The following is a 22,699-nucleotide window of genomic DNA, read 5'->3' on the forward strand; positions in this document are numbered from 1 at the left end:
TATGGATTATTCAGTGTTTAAATTGACAATCTGCAATAAGGGGATAATATTTGTCCAACCTGATAGGAGAAGGTCCTTAAGCCATTGAACCCAGAGGTATGTTCAGGTGACCAGTGACGTGGGAGAGCCTGAGGGGACACACAGAGATGCTGGTTTTCCCCCAGCTGTAGGGATGCAGCTGTGCTGTGAGCCCTCATTACTGTCCGTTGGGTTTTAGTCTATTTATTTTAAGTGATTAACAAGACCCTTGTAAAAGGAGTGAGCAAGGTTGCTTCTATGGTAGTAGTGCTGGTGGTGCAGTCACCTGCCCATCTCCACAACTCAGGGCTGAACTGTGCAAAGTCAAAGCTGTGCCTGGAAGAGGTTTTGGAACAGCATTCTCCATAAAGGTGAAAAATCTATATTACAGATGAATTAACAATGCCATGAAGCCCGCGAGGGGAGTCATGCACCAGTTCATCACATCTAAACGGCACCAGACATTTTTCCACCACGAGGTACCAAGGGAGAACAGGCATCTTGCCTTCCCTGTGCCCATCTCCAGTGCTTTTGTGCACAGGACCCTAAGCCTGAACACGGGGGGGCGGGATGGGGGCAGAAAGAAAATTGCCACTCAGTCGCATCTGTAGAAGGCCAATGGTCTGTGTTTCGCTCCCCTGTGCCGCCTCACCCCCTGCCGCTCTCCGCCGCTGACCCTGGGCTGCCCACGGGGCTGCGGCTCCTTCGGCACAGAGCCGGGAGCCGGCTGCGGCCAGGGCGCAAGGCACGTCGAGGAAGGAAAGCACAGAGAAACGCAAGGGGAGACGCTGAGGAAACGCAGGGTACCTGCCTACAGCTCCTGCACAAGGCTTTCTTCTCCGCGCCCCCCCACCCACCCCCCAAAAAAAACCCAAAAAACAAATCAGAAAAATAAAATAGCGATAAACCAAGCACTGGAGGTTTTTCTGTAGTTGTTACCGTTCCCTTCTCCGTCGCACTGGCAGTGACAAGCCCGCGGGCTGTGCGGAGCCTGGCTATGGGCTGCGCCCGCCGCGGCAGCCCCACCCCTGCGCACGGCTCGCGGGGAGCGGGGCCGCGGGCGGGTCCCCAGCCTGAGCAGCCGCAGCGTGGGCTGCGGGACGCGCCGGCTGCGGGACGGGTGCGGGCCCTCACGGGCTGCGAGCTGCCGGTGGCGCAGCCGGTGGCAAACTTGCGCCCGTGGCTGCAGCCGCAGCGAGGGAAGCTCCGCTCCAGCCCAGGCAGCCGCGCTTCCCTGCCAGGGTAGAACCGTCTCGCACTGTGTCTTGAACCGATTCTGCACATTTCCCACCGCTACGGCCGACACCGGGCTTAGCCTCGGTCGCCACCCTAAGATCAAACACCTTTCCCCAAGCGTGACAGCGAACTGCCATTTTGCAGCCATGTCTCCCGGCAAGGACGGTTTCTGCGGGGGGGGGGGGTAGGGGGAGCGGTTCGGACGGCGGGGCTCTGTGTAACGGGAAAGAAGATAAACCGGAGAAAACAATAAAAACTCTGACCCCGCTGGAAACAGGGAGGCGGGGCCGGGGAGCGTGGGCCAGGCGCGGAAGGAGGGCTGCGTCTGTGCGGGAGCCGCCGCCGGCAGCCGTCGGGTAGCGGCCCCGGGTCGCCCTGCCCCGCTGCGCGGCCCGGCGGAGCGGTGCGGAGAGCCGCGGGTCTGGCCCCGCTCTCCGCTGCGGAACGGAGCGGGCGGCGCCCCTGCCCCGGCTGCCCGCTCGGGGGAGGCGGCGAGGGCCGGGCCGGGCCGGGGGACGCGGGGCCGTGCGCGCCTGGGCCCCTCCGCGCCCGCTCCTGCGACGGAGAGCGGCCGTTTGCAGGGAGAGCAGGTGGCCCGGGTGGCCGGTACCCGCCGGTACCCGGCAGGGACGGCAGCGCCGTTACCGGGCTGGCCGGGCTCTCCCGCCGTCCCGCTCCCCGGTGGGGCCGGAGCGGAGCTGGACGCGGGTGGGTGCGGAGGGCCGCGGAGGCCGGTCCCCGGGGTGAAACCCACGGCGGAGGCCCCGGGTGCGCGGAGCCGGAGCGGGTATTGTTACGGCAACGGCAGCCGGGGGTGTTAATCTAGGCTGGCTGGAGTGAAAAGAGGCAAATATTTCCGTTCGTGCCCTCCTGCCTTTCTCAGCACCGGCTGTCAGTCCTCGGGCTTGTTATCCGCACACGGCATCAGTTTGTTTGGCTGAGCTCAGCAAGGTTTTCTTCTTCGAGCAGAACTGTAATTGCTATAATTCTACTGTATCATTTGGATCATTGCAGTATTGTTGTTTTCTCTCTCTCGTTCTCTCCCCCTAACACTGCAATAACGCGCTCCAAGTGTTAAATTAGCAGGTTGCAGGGGGAAGAGGGGGGAGGGGGGGGGAAGGAGAGGGAGAGACCATAAATGAGTGAAAGTTTGTTTAAAAAAAATAAATAAAACAACAAAGTGACTTGGCAGAGGCGAGCTCGCGTCGCAAAGCATCCTCGCCTGGGAGCGGGACCGCCGCCGGGCCTGGGCCTCCCTCCCCGCGCCCCGGGCCGGCCGGGACGCTCTCCCTCGAGCAGGGCCTGCCGGGGCGCGGGGCAGGCGGGGCCCCCGGCCCGGCCTGGGCACAGAGGGGCGAGGGAACGGGGCGGGCAGTGAGAGAAAAGGAGATGCAGAAGGCCGGAGGGCCGCGGCAGGGCTCCCTGCGCGCTGCCCGTCCCCGACAGCCCCCGGCGCCCGCCCGCCGCAGCTCCGACTCGCACCGCGGACAGCCCCCGGCAGGTCTCGGCGATGCCGGAGTCCTCGCAGCTGCCGCGCCGAGGGCCCCCCGTCCCCTCCGGCTACCGCCTGTGCCCCGGCGGGCCTCGGTCTCCCCTCCCGGGCCGGCGGTGCGACAGCCCGCCCGTCCCCGCTCTCCCCCGCGCGGTGCCGCGGCTCGGCCGGCACCCGGCACGGCAAAGGGAAGGCAGGTGCGGACCGGCCGCCCTCCGCTGCTGCCGGAGCGCCGCCCGGCCCGCCCGCGCCCGCGGCTCCGCGCCCCTTCTCCCGGGCAAGCCCCGGCGGGGGAGCCCCGGCGGAGCCGCCCGGCACGGCCGGGGCGAGAGTAAGAGGCGGCAGCTGCTCTGCGCGCCGAGCTTCCCCAAGGGCTTCCCTTGGGTCTTCCTTGTCTTCCCGGGCTGGTTAGCTGTTTTTGGTCTGGGGGTGATTTTTTGTAGTTATTGAGTTAATAAATTAATTGCCGCTCGTGCCGGTCATGGTAAAACCTCCCGAGAGCTGAGCAGGAGACGTCAAACAGTCGCTTTGCAAGCCCCGCATAAGCGCGCCCTGCGAAGCCGGGCCGGGCTGTGGCCGCCCCGCCGGGGAGCGCAGGGCCCGCCGGCCGCGCACGTCGGGTCGCTCCCCGCCTCACCGCGGGCATCGCCCCGGGCCGCGGGGGCAGGGGCAACGAGGGGCGGGAGGGATGACGGGCAGGAGCCCTGCGGCGGCCCGCTTTCAGAGAGGGGGCGGCTCTGGGAGTAACGTTTGTCCCCCCCCGCGGCACGTACGGACAGACCCCTGCAGAGCCTGGGGAGAGGGAGCGTGTGCGCACACGGGCGGCGGCACAGCCAGGGCGGCGGGCACCCCGCCGCCGCCCGGGCACACACGGGCACTTGCTTATCGCTCCTCTTAATCCCGCTGGTTAGTAACCAGGAGACGCGGGATCCGTACGGGAATTGCGGCACGAGCAGGGAAACGGAGCTGTCCTCCCCTCCGGGGCTCGGGGCCGGGAATCACCCGAACGAGCGGAGGAGTTACTGGGGGTGGCCGAGAGCGGCTCCTCCGACGTCCTGTGCCCCTGTGCCCGCAGGAGCCCGGGACCGGGAGCGCGCGGGCGGGCGGGGGCCGCGCGGGCAGCTGGAACGTGCCGATCAAAATCGAGCCCAAACTGCCAAAGCGGGAGCCTGAACTTGCCCGGAACGCGGCCGCTGAACGGGGAAGGAGAAGGAGGGGGAATAAAAAACCCCTCCGACGTCTTCCGGCCCCGAAGCGGCTTTGCAAGACCTGCGGCGGGGAGATGTTGCGTGCGGGGCAAGGCGGAGGCGGCTGGGGCGGGGAGGGGGATGCCGCCAGCACGGCGGCGGGGCTGCACCCCTGCCCTGCCCTGCCCGGGGAGGCTGCCCCGGCTCCCGCGGGCGGCCGCCCCCCGCCGCACCCTCGCACCTGAAGGCGGGGCCCAGGTGCCTGTTACGGTAAACCCCCGGTTGCGGACCCCGGCTGCAAGCGCGGAGAGTGCGCGCCCCTGCGCTGCGCGGTGCCGCGCCGGGCGGGTGGGGTGGCTGCCGGGGGGAAAACCCGGCGCGGACGTCAGGCCCACCCCGTCCCGCTGGGGCATCGCGCCCGGGGTTAGGGCCAGACCGGGCGGGAGCGGGGGCCGCCGTCGGGGCGGACGGGGTGAGGCGTGCCCGCGAAGGCTCCGCCAGCGTCCAGCCCGTCCGCCCCCGACGGCTCCCCCGAGCGGCTCCCCGCCGCCTGCCGCCCCCACAAAGCGGGGGCGCCACGCGGGGGCGGGGCGCGGCGGGAGGGGCGGGGCGCGGCGGGGCGGGGCGGGGAGGGCAGCGCGGCGGCTCGGGGCGGGCGCCGATTCCGGGGCAGTCCCGAGCCGGGGTTTGCCGGGCGCCGTCTGTCGGCGGCCGCCCCGGCCTCCGCCGAGAGCCAATCAGGGGGCGGCTGCCCGCACGTGGAGCCGAGGGGACTCAAGAGCGCCGCGGCCGCCGCTCACTCCCCCCGGTGACGGGCGTCCCCGGCGGCACAGGGCAGCGCCGCGGGGGCGTCCGCGCCGCCGCAGCCCGCCCCGGCCCCACGGCACGCCCCGCCGCCGCCGCCATGAGCGGCCCCTACCCGGAGGAGAGTGTCGCCGAGCGCCCCGAGTGCAAAAGTAAATCGCCAACTTTGCTGTCCTCCTATTGCATCGACAGCATCCTGGGCCGCCGGAGCCCCTGCAAGGTGCGGCCTGCTCGGCGCCCGCGCCCAGCCTGCCCGCCATCGCCGCTCGCCCCGACACCGACAAGGCCGCCGCAAGGTAAGCCCCGCGCCTCGCCAGCCCCGTCCCGCTCGCCCCGCTCCTTTTCCCCGGCGTCAGGCGGGGCCGGCGCACCCCCCCGCGCAGCCCGCGCGTTGGCCCCGGCCCCGCTCCCCGCCCGCCCGGCCGGGTGCCGCGACGGAGCCGCGGCCGCTGTTACCCCGTTACCCCGCTCGTCAGCGGCTGCCGCGCTGTCAGCGAGCGTGGCCAGAGCCCGGCCCGAAATTCCGCCAGGTCGGTTCCGCGCAGGTCGGGTACCGCCGCCGTAGGTTGCTCTTGCTTTCGATACATGTGTAATTTTTAAGCTAAATAAAACGAATCGGCGCGAGCTGTAATACGTGCAGGGAACGGCTCGGCCGTTCGCGTTAAACCTGTAACGGATCCGGGGAAGCCAGCCGGCGGCCGCGCCTGACAGCGGGCAGGGCGGTAATACCGGGGCACCAGCAGCCGCCCCCCCCGCCCCGAAGTTGGAGCAGCCCCCGGGGCCGCGGGAAGCCCGGCCGGGCAGCCCCCACGGGCGGCCGGCCTCCCGCCTTCGCCCGTTCCCCAGCGTGCGCAGCTGGGCCGGTCTCTCTCCTCCAAAACCAAAAGGAAACTCGGGGGGCGGGGGTAGGCGGTAGGAGAGGGGGAGCAACAACAACAAAAAATTAATATAAAAAGGTGGAGGAACACGGGGCCGGCGGGCAGGGACAGCGGGACCGGCGCTGCCCCACCGTGCGGGACGGAGCCGGTGGTGGCCGGGGCCGGGGCTGCCCGAGCAACCCCCGCCCCGCACCCGCCCCGTGCCTGTCCCACCGCTGAGCGGGGCGCCGGGCCGGGCTTTGCGACCGGCAGGAATTTCTTACCAGGGGAGCAGCGGCGCGGGCAGGGGTACGGGGCGGGGGGGTCTAATCTCGGTGCGGGGTGGAAAAGGGGACCGAAGGGTGGCCGCGGGGCAGGGGTCTTGCCCTGGGCTCATCGCGCTGATCCCACTGACCGTGTCTCTGTCTCCCCCCCTTCCTTTGTCTTCCCTCCACACCTCTCTCCCCACGCCTTCCCGGCCCCGTCCGACTGCTGCGGCCGCCACACCCCCCCTTCTCCCGGCGCAGGGTCCCCCAAGGGCAGCCCCCATTCGAGCGGCCGAGCTGCACCTTCCCCCAAAACTGCGCCGACTCTACGGGCCGGGCGGGGGCCGGCTGCTGCCGCCGCGGGCGGCGGGGCCGCGGGGGGACCGTCCGGAGGGGCGGCCGGAGGGGGGCGCCGGCCCCGTGCCCGCCGCTGCCCCGTGGGACACGCTGAAGATCAGCCAGGCGCCCCAGGTCAGCATCAGCCGCAGCAAGAGCTACCGCGAAAACGCGCCCTTCGTGGCACCGCCGCCCGCCCGAGACGAGCTGGGCAGCCCCGCCGCGCACGTCGAGGAGCGGCCGGGCCCCGCCGCGCCGGCCGCTGAGGAGGAGGAGGACGACGACGACGAAGAGATGCTGGAGGAGGAGGACGACGAGGAGGAAGAAGAGCTGGAGGACGACGAGGAGGAGGAGCTGCTGGGCGAGGACGCCGGAGGGCTGCTGAAGGAGGCCCGCCGGGGCGCCACCGCGGCCCCCGGGGCGGAGGGAGGGGATCTGTCCCCCAAGGAGGAGCTGCTGCTGCACCCCGAGGACGGCGAGGGCAAGGACGGAGAGGAGAGCGTCTGCCTCTCGGCCGGCAGCGACTCCGAGGAAGGGCTGCTCAAGAGGAAGCAGCGCCGCTACCGCACCACCTTCACCAGCTACCAGCTGGAGGAGCTGGAGAGGGCCTTCCAGAAAACCCACTACCCCGACGTCTTCACCAGGTACCGGCGCCGGGACCCCGGCCGAGCGCGGAGCGGGAGAGCCCCGAGGGGGACGTAATGGGACGGGGTTGCGGTGTGTGCTGCGCCCCCCTCGCCTCCAGACCGCCCCCCGGGGTGAATCCTGGCGCAGGCACACCCGGGCAGGGAGGGACGGGGAGCTGGGGGCGCCCGGGGGACCCACGGCCGGCAGCACCCGGCCAGGCCTACTTGGAGGCTGCCACCGGGGACTATTTTTACCCGCTGACCTCCTCTCCCCTCGCCGCGGCCGCCGCCGGGTTCGGTTACACGCTCCCCGTGGGGCTGGATCCCGGCCCGGCGCGGGGAAGCCCCGGCAGGGGCAGAGATCAAAGCGCCGCTGCCTAAAAATACAGGCCCGGCACGTCGGGGCCCCTCGCTGTCCCCGAGAGGCCCGGCCCGGCTCAGCCCGCCCGTTCAGGGGCATTTTCTCGTTGAAAACGGGAGCCCCGCGGCAGCGGGTCTGGCCGGCGGCTCCTCGGCGGGAGGCACAGACAGGGAGAGGGGCCGAGCCGCCTGCCCACTCCCCGCGCTGCCCGAAGCTAACTCACCCCCGCACCCCCACCGTCAGCCCAGAGGAAGGGTGAACCCCCAAAAGCCGCACTTTTCGATCAAGGAGGCCCTGCCGTTTTCTTGTTTATTTTGCCGGGGGTGGGGGGGGTGTCTGCGGGGACATTTTGTTCCCCCGCCGTCGGTGCCGGGCATCGCCCGCGGGGCTCACCTTGGGGCGCCGCCTTGCCCAGGCCTGGGGAGCGCTGCCCGGGGCGCTACGATCGTGCCGCGCTTTTTGGTGTGGTTTTCACGGCTTTGGCTTTTCCTCGGGGCTTCTCGTGGCCGGGCGGCGCGGGGTCCCGCTTGCGCCGGGTACGGAGCCGATGAGCGGTTTTCTAACGCCTGCATAGTTTGCGATCTGCCCTCATCCTGGCGACGCAAACCGCAGCGTGTGGCGGCCCGGCTGCCCAACCCCAACCCCCCCGCGCTGCGGCTGCGGCGGGGACCGACTGACTTTGGGGAGCGGCGGGGAACGGGGTGCCGAAGCTCGGGACTCCCGACGGGCACCCAGCTCGGCTTCCCGGAGCCGGGCTGAGGACGGCGGCAGGCGGTGCCAGCCCGCGGCCCGGCCTGCTCCCCCCGGGCACCGGGAGTGCGGGCCCGCTAGGCGCGCAGAGCCGGGGGGCGAGGGGCGGCCGGGGGCCACCTGGGCTGACGGTGGGCGGTGTGTCTCCCCCAGGGAGGAGCTGGCCATGAGGCTCGATCTGACCGAAGCCCGAGTGCAGGTGAGTGGCGGCGGCGGGACCGGGGTGTCCCTCGGCGGCGCCCGGGGGGGTGGCCCCGTCCCTCCCCGTCGGCGCCCCCGGCCCCGGCCGGGCCATCGGCTGGCGAAGCCCGTGTGCTTAAACCGTGGGGCCACCCGCGGTGCTTCGGTTGTTAGAGAGAAGCCGCCGGCCGCAAGCCGGGGTATTTGGCTGCCATCAAATCTCCAATCGGGCTTCATAAAAGCCCACTTAGTGCTAGAACAAACAGGGCCATTTGACAGCGAAATGTTGTTTGATTTCCTCTCTGCCTGCACAAGGAGCTGGCTAATGCTATTTGATTTCCCATTTTTGATAGCATAAGCCTGCATTGATCTAATAGTGAGTGAGTGCAATGCTATTAAAGGTGTTTGCCGCCCCATACCAGAGTGCATTTCCCAACCCGGGTCTCATAACCAAAGAGACGATAAACATTGGGATGCCCTGATTGCCAACAGAAAACAGATGTCTTTGGGATGGAAGCTGAGCAAATCACTTTACAGTTAAAATCGGGCGCTGATAAAGCATAATAAATTCCATATGGCTCATTTAATACACAACAGCTTCTTGCATTAGAGGGGCTAATGATGAGATTTGTCCCCTCCTTTCTGTTGACACATTTCTCCATTGTCAAACAGAGATGTGACAGCAAATCAGTATTTTCAGCTCAGGGGAACAAGTCGTGGGAAAGTTAAATAACTTTTAAAAAAGAAAGACACCCCCTTTCTCTCCCCTCTATTCATGGGAGAAGATGTAATTAAGGGAATATGAATTATGAGAGTCCCTTCGTTTACCTTTGGGTGTACTCAGACTTATTAATTCAATAAAGGGGGATTGCAGCGAGGACAGCTCGTTAATTGAGTTTTAGCTGGGAGAGACGATCCCTCCGTGCCAGGTTTCCCCACCAGCGCAATGCCTCGTCCCGCGTGGGTGCCCGGGTGGGCTGGCGCGGGGATCAGTTCTGCCCTGCAGCCGTATGGAGAGACCCCCAGCGCTGCTGTCCGGAGAGCCCGGGTCTCACGCTGAGCTTACAGAGCCGAGCCTAAAGGGAAAACTCAGCCCACAGCAGCCCGAAAAAATTGACAGATGTGTCTCTCGCAGTCTCTCTCCTTAGGTGCGTGTGGTGCCGCGCACTTGGTTATTAAGCGAATATTTTCTTTTCCTTTGAAATGCGGTATTTTTCCTCCCCGCTGCCTCCCTCCTGGTTTAAGCCCGTGTTAGCTGACGATTTTTGCTTTGTGGGAGGGGGAGAAGAGGCAAGGCGCGACGGTGCTGCGGCATCCTAACTAACTTTCGTAAAACAGATGCTAAAAGGGCAGCCTGGACGCGTGCATTTGCTGGTTTAGTTGCCTCACAAATGATGTCTTCGTTCCAGACGATTTTTGCCCCCTCGCTTTAAATCTGAAGGGGGGAGAAAAAAACTCCCACCAAGAAAACAAAACAAAACAAACAAAAAAACCAACCCCAAACAAAACAGTCCATGATCCCCAAACAATTTCGTTTGTCAATATTCCCTTTAGCGGGAAAAGCTGCGCAGCTCGCGCTGTGGGTGTGCGTGAGGAATCAAAAACCCGCACAGTCCCACCGGGAAATCGTTTTCCCCACTGTTCCAGCGCGGCGAGAGCGCTACTGCTGCCGGGGGCGGGGGCCTGCGTTACACTGCTGCAGCCCCTGGGCAGTCCTGCCGGTAGCCGTGTGCGGGTCCTCGGTGTGGGTCAGCACCGCCCGGGGGGCTGCGTGCGGCGCTGGCACGCGTGGCCCTCGCGGTCCGGCCCCGTCGGTGGCGCCCCCAACCCCCCCCACCCCGCGCGAGGGCGGCGGAGGAGCGGGCGCCGTCGGGCCGGTGCGGGGCTCCTGCGGGGCTCGCTCCGCCGAGGCGCGGGCGGGCGTATTAAAACCGGTTTTTCTTTTGGCTTTCAGGTATGGTTCCAGAACCGTAGGGCTAAGTGGCGGAAGAGGGAAAAGGCTGGGGCTCAGACACACCCCCCAGGTTTGCCTTTCCCTGGTCCCCTGTCAGCAACTCACCCCCTCAGTCCATACCTTGATGCTAGTCCTTTCCCTCCTCATCACCCAGCTCTAGACTCCGCCTGGACCGCCGCCGCCGCCGCGGCCGCCGCCTTCCCAGCCTGCCGCCGCCGCCCCCCGGCTCCGCGGCGCTGCCGCCCCGGCGGGACCCCGCTCGGCCTCGGCACCTTCCTGGGCGCGGCCGTGTTCCGCCACCCCGCCTTCATCAGCCCCGCCTTCGGCAGGTACCGCCCGCCCACGCGCGACCCGGCACCTCGGGGGACCCATGGGGCGGGGGCGGGGGGCGGCAGCCGCCGGGGAAACGCCAACGCCGCTGCTGGGGCGGGCGCTCGCGGACCCCGCGCGCCTGGGGCTGCCGGGCGCGGCCTGGCGGGGAGGGGGCGCGGCCCCACGCGGGACACGTCTCGCGCGGGCAGCCCCGGCGTTCGAACTTGGAGCGCTGGCGGCCGGCGCCGATTGGGCGCCGCGCGGGTCACGTGCTTCCGCCCCGGCCTCTCATTGGGCCGAGGACGGCTCTCACGCCCCCCCCCCCCCCTCCAGCCGCCCCCGCCACCCAGCGTCGCGGGTCCGGCCGGTACCCCCGTGGGGACGGCCTCTCCTCGGGCACCGCGCTGTGGCGGCGGCGTTGGCGTTTGCGGGGAGCCCGGGCGTCCCCGCGGGGCTGCACAGCCCGCGCAGGGTGCGAGGACGGGCCCGCGGGAATCGGTGCCCCCACCCAGCAGCTCGCAGCCGTTGGCTGCCCCACGCGTGCGCGTGGCCTGCCGCGCGGCCAGGGGCTGCCGCTGCCCGGCGGTTCGGGCCGAGCCGAAGCCGGGACGCCCCGTCGGCCCCGCACCGGCGGTTTTCGGCCGCGGGGCGTGGGCGGGTTCGGGCAGCTCCCAGAGGCCGGTGTCCTGGGCGAGCTTCCGCGGGCGCCGCGCCCGCCCTGGTGCATCGGCCACGCTGATCGGCCGCGGCCGAAGCGGGGGAAGCCCCGGGCTCGGCCGGGCAGAGTCGCCCCCTCGGCCCCCGCCCGCGGAGCCGGAGCTGAGGCCGGGGCCGCCCCGTCGGGGCGCGGGAGCCCGGCTGGCCGCGGAGGGAGAGGAGCCCGGCCTGTGCACGGGGCGAAGCGCGGCCCGCGTAGCACCGGGGCTTTCCCTTATTTGTTTCGCGCTAGCCGGGAGAAAGCCCCCCCGGAGCCTTCTCCCCGCCGGCCGGCCCCCGGCGACAGCCGCCCCGACGGTGGCAAGTCGGGGAGAACCGGCCTCGGCGATTTTTGGTCCCCTTGCCGCCCCGCAACTCTTTTGCCCTGCAGCGTCGGGCTTGCCCAGCGAGCCTTTGTCCCCCCGCGTCCCCGCCTGGCGGGAGGGAGGCAAGCGGAGCCGGGCCCCGGCGCGGCGGGGACGGCCGTCTCTGCTTCCCTTGCAGGCTCTTTCTTCCACCATGGCCCCCCTGGGCAGCGCCTCCAGCGCCGCGGCCCTGCTGCGGCAGCCGGCGCCGGCGGCCGAGGGCGCGGTGGGCTCGGCGGGGCTGGGGGGACCCGGCCAGCGCCGCCGCCGACCGGCGGGCCTCCAGCATCGCCGCCCTGCGGCTGAAGGCCAAGGAGCACGCCGCCCAGCTCACCCAGCTCAACATCCTCCCCGGGAACAGCACGGGGAAAGAGGTGTGCTAAGGCACGGCTGCCGTCCTCGGGGTTCGGGTTGGGTTTTTTTTAGCGGGGAGAGGAAAAAGCGAGAGCGAGAAAAGAGGAGAGTAAACACACGAATAAATAAAGGTCACCTCAGGCAGCACGAATCAAGACCAAACGGGGGGGGGGGGGGAATAATAATTATTTTTTAAAAAAGAGGACCAGCAGCTGAAACTGTGGTAGGTTCTCGAGTTAGGAACTTGGAGACAGCGAGCACCTTTCGCATCAGCCCTCACACGAGTGAACAGACACTTGCAAGCTCCTGAATAAGTAACTCCTTGGCTGGTACATTTCTTAAATGTACGATGTGTTCATTTCCTCTTTGAACATTAACGGGAAAAAAAAAAGGCGGAAAAAAAAGGAAAAAAAAAAAGCCCTAATAAAAGTTACTCTATATTAGCGTTACATACACTAAAAATTTTTCCTTCTGTTCATCTGAAAAAAAAAAAAGAAACAAATAGAATTGTAATTAATAAAGAAGAAGAAGAAAAATAAAACAAAAGGGATGGGAGAAAGCTACCCACATCTTCTTCTTAAAATAACATCCTAGGATGTTAAGTTGGTCTGTTAGGAGCACTGGAGAACTATTTTACATGTTGATGCAGCGAGCTGCGTGCGCTAACCAAGGATGCTGCCAGTGCAGACTGAAAGTAAATTCGATGCTGTAAGATAACCAGTGCACTTAAGGGAAAGGGTATATCTTTTTCTTGTTATATTCTTTATCACTACACCAACCAAGGTTTTTATATCAAACCAAAGGGAAATACACTGCTAGAATATGGACTGTTTAAGTCACTAAACTGTGATTATTGATTCTGTACATACCATTGTTATAAAAAAGAACAGAGCTTTGTATATTTGAAATGTTATAAAACAATTGCACTCAGTGTAGTGTTGTAAAAGTTTGTCATTCTGTAGATTCCTACTGTGTTGTAGATATAATAGGGTTCCTAGACAAATATTTATGTACAAACCCTTTATTTAACTTATTAACTGTAGAGGTTTCTGAAACCCTCAAGAGGCGATGGTACAGTACTTTTTGTGTAATGTCGTTATTGTTAACACTCTTCCTTGCTATCCGGTGGAGAAGTGCCACGTTCAGAAAATAAACAAAAATATATGTTTAACAAAAAAAAAAAAAAAAAAGGAAGAAAAGAAAAAGAAACGCCCGGTCCTTGCGGGACCGCCTGCGCCGCACTGCGGGCGCCCGGGGCTGGGGGCGCCCGGGGTGGGCTAAGCCACGCCGGGGCGGCCGGGGGCTGCGCATCGCCACCCCCCGCCGCTGGGGAACCCCCACGGGGTCGGGGGGGCGCGGGGTGCTTGGCCGGCGGCGATTGCCAGAGCTTGGGGCGGCAGGAGGTGCCGGCGGCCCCGTTCGCAAGGGGATTTGCAGATCGCGGGGGCCGGGGGCACCCATGACCGTTCCTGCCCGTGCTGTGCCGTGGGCGCCGTGTCGTCGTCCCCGTCCCCGTCCCACCCCCGGGTGCTGCCGAGGAAGGTGCCGGGGTCGCCTCTCGGTACCGGTGGCCCCACGGCGCGGGAAGCCGCCCCACGCTCCCCGGCACCCCCGGGCGGGATGGGGCAGCCCCGCGTTCCGCCGCTGCCGAAAAGCCAGGGGCGGGGGAGAAAAACAAGAGCGTGGGGAAGGGCTTGGCGTGCCCCCCCCCCGCACCCCCGCATCCCTCCCGGGAGCAGGAAAGTTTCTCCGCGCCTGTTCCTTGTCTTTGCCCGCCTCGATCTCCCCGGGATGAACTTCCTTCCCCCCTTCCCTTTATTCCCCCCGGCTTCTTCTTTTCTTTTCTTATTTGCTTGGACGCAGCCCCCTTGTCTGCCGCCTCCACGGAGCCGGAGCAGGAGGGCGCGGAAGCCCCGGCAGGGACGGCAGGAGCCGCCGCCCCGGCCCCGCGGAGGGCAGCGACGAACCCCGCGCCCCTTCCCCGGCCGCGCCGGTCCCGCTACCCGCCCCCAGCCCAGCCCAGCCCCCGGGGCAGCGGGCGCGGGGCCGCACCGGGCCGCCGGAGCGCAGGGCTGCCGGGGGATTGTCGAGGGTGAATTGGGCTGATCGCGGCATCGCTCCACGACGGCGGCCCGCGGGCCCGGTACCGGGGAAGAGCCCGGCCCCCCCGGCCAGCTGAGCGCACCGAGGGGGCCCGGCCCGGCGGGCAGCTCCGTGGGGCGGCCTCGGCTTCGGGAGCCGCCGGCCGGGAGGCGCCGCTGGAGCCCTCCGCGACCCTTCCCCGCAGCTCGGCCCTTCCACCCCTGGCGTTTCACATCCCGCCCCCCTCGCTGCCCCCGGCCGTATTTTCGAGTTCCCAAACCCACCCTAGGCGCGAGAAAAATTTATGGGAAAAATAAGGCTTGCTCCCTGGACATCGTTAGCGGTGCAGCCTGAAATACACATTTTTGCCTTAAAGAAAAGGGAATCATTATCAAGCCATTACGCATTAAGAAATGTCATTCAGTCATTTTTATTCATTCCGCTGAAATCTTCGTAAAAGCCCGAATCATACTTCTGCAAGCAGCAATTTTGTTAATCCAGGGGGTTATTACTCTGGTCCCTTATTAGGATCTATACTGCTGCCAAGCAATCCTATAACCTTCTCAAAAGAAGTTTACCTCCGTGCTATAAAACCAGTAGTGGTATTTATACTGTGCAATAATTAGTGTATTACCTGAATCCACTAACAGGTTCATTTTATCTCCGCACAAAACCCCTAGTCTGCTTATAGAAAGCTTGTGCCTCCTTTGGTGCTGTTAAAGTGGTGAAAGAGTGAATGAAGGCTGGTAGCACTTTCTCCTTTCGCCGTGCCTTAATTCCCATCTCTTTTTGCTCTCATCCAATTAGTGCAGTGTATTAAGCGGTTTATCATCTCATAGTCAGCTATTGAGAGAAACAAGGCGAACACTTTGCAATAGAGCCTGCTCTCCTTTGACACCCTCAGGTACTTACATATTCCACTGTGCTATGAATAATAGAGGAAGAATAGAGCGCTAATTCCCTCATCAAAGAATGCCTTGTCTGCTGCTTTGCTCAACAACCACCATTCTGATCAAAAGAAAAGCAATAAAGCTTAGCATAACAAAACGAAACCTACTTATTAGCTTAGTGGTTAAATTAATGCAGAGCCGCTGCTATTCAAAACCAAGGTTTGAAAACAGCCTCCAACAACCTGATAATGCTGCCTTCGGGATGAAGGAATTTTAATCTGAAATTTGAAGCTGGCACAGATGAGTTAATCTATTAAACTGCTATAAGGAGGGTGCGGGAGAACTATTCAATTAAGGCACATTTAAGGTGCTCTGCAGAAGACGGGGAAGGATGAGAGAGGGAAGATGCGCTCCGGCTCGGCACCGGGCAGCGCCTTTGTCGGGGAGGAGGGGGGGGGGGGGGCAGGGGGAGAGGGAGAGGGAGGACAGGGCAGAGGAGCGACCAGAGGAGAGGAGAGGAAAGGGGAGAGGGGAGAGGAGGAGAGGAGAGGAGAGGAGAGGAGAGGAGAGGAGAGGAGAGGAGAGGAGAGGAGAGTAGAGAGGAGAGGAGAGGAGAGGAGAGGAGAGGAGAGGAGAGGAGAGGACGAGGAGAGGAGCGGGGGCTGGCATCGCAACAAGCGTGTTTTGCGGATGGGAATTGGTTTTTCATATCACACATGTCATCAGCGAAACCTGGCTACCGGCTCCATGTATCAACACTCCTCTTCCCCGACTGCAAATAAATACAAATAAACACAAACCTGAATTTTAACAGCGGAGTGGGGTGGGGTGGGGGGGTGATGAGGGTCAAGAGGAGGGAAAGCAATCCAGGCCAGATCAGCCTCAAATCGCAAACCTCCAAACTTCAATCTTTCCCAAATTATTTACAGCGCTGCGTTTACCAGCTCCATTTAATATTAAATGCTATAAAGATGATTTTGCGTTTCCCAGGCTCTCTCCGGGGCCAACATGAGGCACGGTGCCCAGAGCTTATTGAGGGGAGGGGGGGCAGAGAGGAATTCAGTTTACTCCTTGCCAAGCCTTCAGCTCTGATCTGACCAACTCTGCTGAGAAGACTCAAAACTTGCCTTAATTTGGGGTAAAAGCCCTCGTTTCCGAACACTCCCCCGGATCGCGGCTGGCTGGGGTTGCGGGGGCTCCAAGCTTTTGCCCCTCCTGCTCCTCCACCGGCTGTGCAGGGCCACTATATGCTGCTGTGCCCTACACAATCATTCCACAACACTCTCATTTAATCTAAACATCCCTAAACTTGCAAATTAACAGGCTCTTCAGCTGTAATTATACAGATACATACAAGTGCCACAGGGTCAGGTTATGCCGTATCTATCCATTTTATTTGTATACCTAATGTTTGGAGGAGAAGGTCACACTTTTCACTTTCCTAAGGCATTCTACCCAGTTAATATCAGTAATATCTTCATAATCCTAATTGGGTTGGCCATGAAAAATCTAAAAAAACCTGCGCAAAATTACAGGAAGCCAGGATCTTTCGAAGAGCTGCAACATCAACATGTCATCTAGGCAGCAACACCTTCTCTCCAAGACAAGCCTCCAAATAAACTCTCTTTTGCCATAACCCAACTAAACATGGGAAGGAACAATAGCCTGCCAGGGGTGGCACAACACCAACACAAAACCAGGGGTTGAGTAGGTTCAATTTCTCATGTACTGCAACTCAATGTAGAGTAAAAATGAAAGGATTTAGCCCCCAAAGTTGCTCCAAAGACAACCATGAATTTTGGGATATTTGAAGAGACATTACCCGTGCTGACACACAGCACCTTCCGATGCCACTTTAGAGACAAATCAATGTCATAAAATACTCCAAGACAGACAGAAACGTGTATCCCTTCGGTGCCCAACACATTTGTGCTGATGCTCTCACTTCTTCAAGTTTCCCTTGTTAATGGCTGGCCGTCCTCAAAATGGACACACAAGCACTTCTGTAAATCCAGTAAAAGTTTGAAGCCATTGACCTAGCATGGAATATTTCCAACAGGCAGACAATTAAGTCTTTCTTTTATTTTTTTCTTCAAGTCTTAAGAAAACTTCACATTTTATACTTCTAAAGATTTAAAAGGAAATTTTTATAACCTTACATTAATATATCACATTGCAAACTTAGTGGCAAACGTAAGTACAATATTTTGTGTACAAAGGCACGCACCAAAATTTATGTTCTTTTCTTGTCATATTTATTTGTCATTTTATTAAAAGTAAATGAAAAATACAATTTGTTTACAAAATCTTTAAGAACTCCAATACAGTAAGTTATTACAGAACAGCAACAATAATTCTCCCCTTTCCCTTCCCCTGTTATTGGTTACAATGTGATACCAAAGACGTTTTTCCCTCTTGACTGCTTACTTTCAAAGACTTTGCACGGGAAGAATTGAAACGCATTTATATCCAGTGTATGTACAAAATGGGTTTTGTACATGTGCATGTTTTTACATCCACACAGAAATGTCCAACATGGCAAAATACTATGTTTAAAGACACTCAGAAAGACTCTTACTAAAAAGATGGTCCCTATTTTTAGCACGTCCATGTTTCAGTCCTTCTTTACCTCTAATAAATTTGAAAGTAAAGTGTCCCTAACTCTGTTCAGAAGGTATTAGGACATTTAAAGGCATTTAGATTTAGTATTGTTTTTAATTGGTATGTTTATGATCAGGAAGAAGATAAACTGTGAAAAGGCAAAACATTAGTGCTCCTACTGAGACCTCCACTAACCTCTCTTCCTGAGAGCACCTCTACTAAATACCCTGGAGCAAAGTCTAGGATCACTTACATTCCAGCAACTCTCACTGGGAATTATCCAATTAAAGCAGCAATTCCCCCACCCCCTTTTCCCTCATAGGTCTAAATACACAACAAAACATATTGCAAAAATTAACTATTCTGTATTTTAATAACCCTGGTTTCTCAACGAAGAAAAGAATGGAAGATAAAAACACCTCCAGTACTTCATGTCCACGTGCATCATACATCCTGTTTTCATCTTCCGTTTTCCCCCCTCCAAAGAGACAAGATTATTAAAATGTCACTGTGCACACTGAAACAGAGTACTGCGTAAGAGATCATTACTGTTAAACAAGGAACTAGCCTCTCTCCTCTCTCCATTTTGAATCAATCACTGTCTTTCATTATTGGACTCTCCCACAGATCTTCCTATACTGCTGCTGAAGAGTTTGCTGAGGTTCACTTCTGAGTAGCCACTCATGGACAGGCATTTGTCTACAGTGCTCTTCAGTCTTTTGTAGACCTCGCAGTCTTCCTTACTGAGTGGCTTCTTCCTCAAATACTCTAGAAGAACAAAGGGGGGGGGGGGGGGAAACAACAGAGAAGGATTAAATGACCACAAAGAGACAGTACTTTTGCATTCACTAGTGCTGCAAATCATGGTATTTCAAAATGTAGCTAGCAAAGATGACATTTAGGGCAAACTCTCCCAACCCCCCCTGCCACCTCCCACCACCTCCCCACCTGCAGCACCCACCAGCCGGTTGGAGGCCATGCAGAACCTGCACACGGTGGTGAGGCTGAACCTCCCGCAGCCCCACCAGCGCGTGTGCAGCGGCTCCTGCCAGGAGCTAGCCAGAAGCACTGCTTGCCCAGTCATGCCATCTAACTGGAGTGAAACAGGGGTTCACTAAGTCACAGCAGAGAAAATAAGCGATAGCAGGGCTGGCTCTGAAAGGATCTCATTTACAATGAGCAGTTGCGGCTTCAGAAGTGAACAAAACCATGCTTCACTTCTCTTGTCTCTGCTGCCGCTAATACTGGCACTGGCACAACCCGAGACAGACTTATCACTCATCTTGTGCATTCCTATACGCACCTTGTGTGCAGGTCAGGGATCATGATGCTCAGCACTACAGAGGTGTTGGAAGGAAAAGGGCAGTAGCACAAACAGGGGAAATCCTATGCTATCCTACCCTAAAATGGAGAGAAGGTGCCCAGTATCTCAACCAGATGACACCAGGTTCACCTGACACATAAATGAAGAGAGCCACTCCCACATGCTTGATCAATAATACCTGTGAAGAAATGCCTGGAGCGTGAGACGTTTACTCAGTTGTATGTTTGCATGTGTGCAAACTCATGTGCATGAGCTTGTATGTATTTCAGAAACAAAGTCCAAACCATTCTATTTTAATTCTTTTGTTTGTTAAATTTTATGCCACCAAAAAAACAAATGATCCAGGGATTTTGTTTGGGTTCTTGTCCAGCTTTTCCTTTACAAAGGCTGTGGACAAAGACTAAAAGAGCAAAATATTCTACTGATATATATCAATGCCAACGTGATGCACCTCTGGTGCAGTTGTGCTCCTCCTTTCCAGCCAACTCCATGTTCTAGAACCACCAGCTCCTACCCAAAAGCCTGCGCCTGCAGTTACACCTTGGAACAGGCAGCACTGGACAGGCTGCAATGCTGAGCACCTAAGAATGATACACTGCAAAAAGAGGTGTGCTCCCAGGCAGCTCCCCTCCATTAGGCTGGAGGGACTCGGGCCGAGCAGGACTACGAGAGCACAGCACAGGTACTTAAAGGTCGAGCTTTCAAGCCATTTAGGCACAGCGCTAGCACGTGTCCTGTGAGCAACCAACATGATCTTTCTGTTGCTCATTAGCTTTGCCTGAAAGCTGTTGTCTCGTTTCATCTGTCACCTTCACAACATTGGTACTGCCCTCTTCACGCTTGAACATGTAACAACGGAGCCTCCATCTGCTCTCAAACAGCTTTTACTATATGGCACAAGTTAAGACGAAAAACCAGTTGTCTCTAAAACAGCTGAGTTTATCTAAAAGATGGGTTTGGAGGAGAGGGACATGTTGGTTTTTTGAGTCCACCTGTGCAATGGAAGAAATGACTCACTTTTGTGATGACTCACTGCTGCGATATGACTGAGATGAAGATGTCCCATCGGACACACCTTTGTCTCAGCAGCCAAGTCAAGGACTGCTACAGGAGGAGATGGCAGGGAAGAGAGGCATGGTAACAGAAATAGCTATTACAATTGTTGGGTTTGTGAATTCCTCCTCCCTGAGGATTCCCGAATGTTTTTGCAGAGCCTCAGATGTTTTAAGATGAACTCAGCAGATTATCTACTGCATACGATACAAACAGTAATTTTGTATCGTAAGCAATTGCCACTTGCTTAGGTTTCCCATGTTATTTGCAAAGTTCTTCTGAACTCAACTGCTCTGCATGATGCTGTCAAATCTTTAAAAATTAAATGAAAATTTAAATTAATGGTGCCGTTTTGAGTAACTGAATACATTGATTAAAAGCACTCTGGTAAGCACCTTTCATGCATCCTCGTGAAGAAGCTGTGTATTGTGCTGTCATACTCAGTTTTGGGTATTTCTGTTGCCAACTTTGGGCAGTGAGCAGGCAGAGGAAGTTGCCTAGTTGAAGATTCCACATTCTCACCATTACCCAGACAGTACTGACAATATATCTATTAGCAGAATTAACATTTCCTTAAACTACACCACCAATACAATAAAAACTTTGACTACAAGGATCTGTTCACTAACAGACCAAAGTCACTATGGCATAAATGCATTTAATGATCCTGGAATTATTTAAATGCAGGATTTAATTAAACAAACTTTGAAAACTGTAATAAACAGATGCATAAAAACACCAAATCCACTCTGATACAAATTCAGCACTAAGTAGTTTACTCATTTTCAGAGATAAATGATTCAGGAACTGGGTCACTTGCCACTGCTCATGCATTAGCAAAACCATGCATGTTATACCAAGGAATTGTGGAAAACACCGTCCTCGTAGTTCAAAACTAGGCTAAAATAGTTTAAAGCTTCCTGGAACTCAGGAGGGACCAAGGTGAAATGTATCAATGCGCAGAAACAGCTGGCACTTGAACAGAGCAGGAAGGCACATTCATCACGAGAACGACGAGGCAAACAATAAACCAGGGTGGAAAGTAGGGAACAAAAATACAGGCCCGCGTACTGCTCCAGTTCAGGCTCCAGCCGTCCCACTAACGGAGCACCGAGCTCCCACCCCCAACATTAAATCTAAACTTCAATTATATGCAATAACCTTTCTGACAGTACGCTTCAAACATTTCTTAGATGCAATTACCCTTGTAGAAGCAAGCAGGAAAGGGTGGACTGAAAAAAATGGAGAAATATGAGGGGCCTCATTGAAGTAATGAGGCCAATTTTAAGTTTCAATTATAAGAGAATGGGAGCCGGGAGCTCTGGGAGGAGAGGCAGGCAGCGGCTGCGGCTGCAGCACAGCCACACCATGCATTTGAATGACACAAGTGCATCTGATGACTGGGGAGAAGAGATTTAAAGAACTGTAGTAATACAGAGCAGGGGAAGATGAGAGAGGACACAGCTCCTGATGTGTTTACCTCCTTTGCTGATGGGATATTGACTTTTCCCACCAGGTTGGTTAGAAAGGGGACTATTTACGCTGCCACACAGCAGAGTAAGAATGACAACCAGCATCACTCTGTGCTCCTCTGAGTAAAAGACAACTGTGACCGTCGTATATCACACAGCCAGTCAATACCTTCGAGTTACCGTACCATCCAACTTAGAGATGCATATAAAAGCTCCTACTTTCATCCTAAATGAGAATGTAATCAATAACGCACCTAAGGTTTTCTGAAACAAAGCTATACAAACCGACTGAAATTGCCTTTCGGTAGTCAGTCATGTTCCGAAATACTTCTATACCTATTACCACCCCATCACTGTTTTAATAATATCCAAGTTCAGTGGTAAGCAATGTTTAAGACAATCACTGCTGCAGAAATGCATATACAGCTATACATAGATACATTTATACATACGCAGAGCATTCCAAAGGTACTACCGAAACAAATATACAAAAAACCCACAATAATTCTAATAGAAACAAAACAAAAAAAAAGACAGACATGCTTCTGACTGTATATAATTAAAATTCAGGTACTGTATTCTCTAAAGTTCATAAATCACTGACTCCAGTAATGATTTTAGAATCATATCACCAAGCATGCCATTAACGCCCTCCTTCCCAACAGAACTGCCTTCTTGCTCCCTTCAGAAAACAACAGTCTTTGCTTCTGGATGTCCCTGTCAAATTCAGCACCCCACCCAAGGCCTTGTTTAGCTACCTAGGTGTATTTTTATATTATTAGGGGGGAAAAAAAATTAAAAGGTACCTGAAATCCATTTACCCCATACTGTTGTACTGATGTGGAAAGCCAGGATGGAACTATTTGGAGGTTATCTATACTTGGCCACGTGTTTTCTATTCATTGCGATTTCTCTTCATTCCTATTAAAATGACACTGAATAACCCGACAGCCAGGATCGAGAACTTTTGTTCTTGAATTCCCTAAGATGTGGCTCTGTGAAAGTCTTCTGTTTTTTCTCCTACTGATTGGACAACCAAACCGTGTCATATTATTAAAACTCTCCCTCCCTGATTATTCTGTTGATAGGCTGCTCCTCAGAGTGAGAAGTAAAAATATATTCACATTCCTTTGTATTTGTGTGCATGTATCGGCACTGGCTATGGGAGAAAAGACGTAGGTGCCTGTGAGCATAGTGCCAAAATGTTGGTTGATCTGGGAATGCACAAAAAAAGCTGTGGAGTATCAATTACATACAGCATCGTGTGTCTCACACTTTTATTTAAAGAGTTAAAGAACATACTAAATTAGCTACTGAAATTTTTACATTGCCTACTGGTTATTGTATTTTAATTACAGCAAGCGTAGACACACAGGCAGCAATCTCTGTTCCAAATATCTGTGTTTCATTTATTTCTGTGCAAAGGTAGCAAACAACAGTCAGTCATAATTGGTTCTGTCAGATGTTTTACAGTCAGTCATAA

General features: G+C 57.8%; 2 protein-coding genes across 3 annotated transcripts in view; one reads left to right on the forward strand and one right to left on the reverse strand.

The window, feature by feature from the left end:
• The first annotated feature begins 4,837 nt into the window (after nt 1–4,837).
• On the forward strand, nt 4,838–12,873 carry ARX (aristaless related homeobox). The gene is given in 8 exon segments (XM_037377456.1): nt 4,838–5,063; nt 6,150–6,840; nt 8,087–8,132; nt 10,068–10,263; nt 10,266–10,309; nt 10,311–10,397; nt 11,583–11,684; nt 11,686–12,873. Coding segments are annotated over 8 exon segments (1,530 nt in total). The 3' UTR covers nt 11,824–12,873.
• Nucleotides 12,874–16,998: 4,125 nt separating this feature from the next.
• POLA1 (DNA polymerase alpha 1, catalytic subunit) overlaps nt 16,999–22,699 on the reverse strand; it is a 204,035-nt gene continuing 198,334 nt past the window's right edge. For both annotated transcript variants that reach the window (XM_037377112.1, XM_037377111.1), the window contains exon 37: nt 16,999–18,135. In XM_037377112.1, the coding sequence (XP_037233009.1) occupies nt 17,963–18,135 (173 nt within the window). In that variant the 3' untranslated portion in view covers nt 16,999–17,962. The remainder of the gene's footprint in view (nt 18,136–22,699) is intronic.

This window comes from Falco rusticolus, chromosome 2, assembly GCF_015220075.1.
Source record: "Falco rusticolus isolate bFalRus1 chromosome 2, bFalRus1.pri, whole genome shotgun sequence".
Classification (NCBI taxonomy): domain Eukaryota; kingdom Metazoa; phylum Chordata; class Aves; order Falconiformes; family Falconidae; genus Falco; species Falco rusticolus.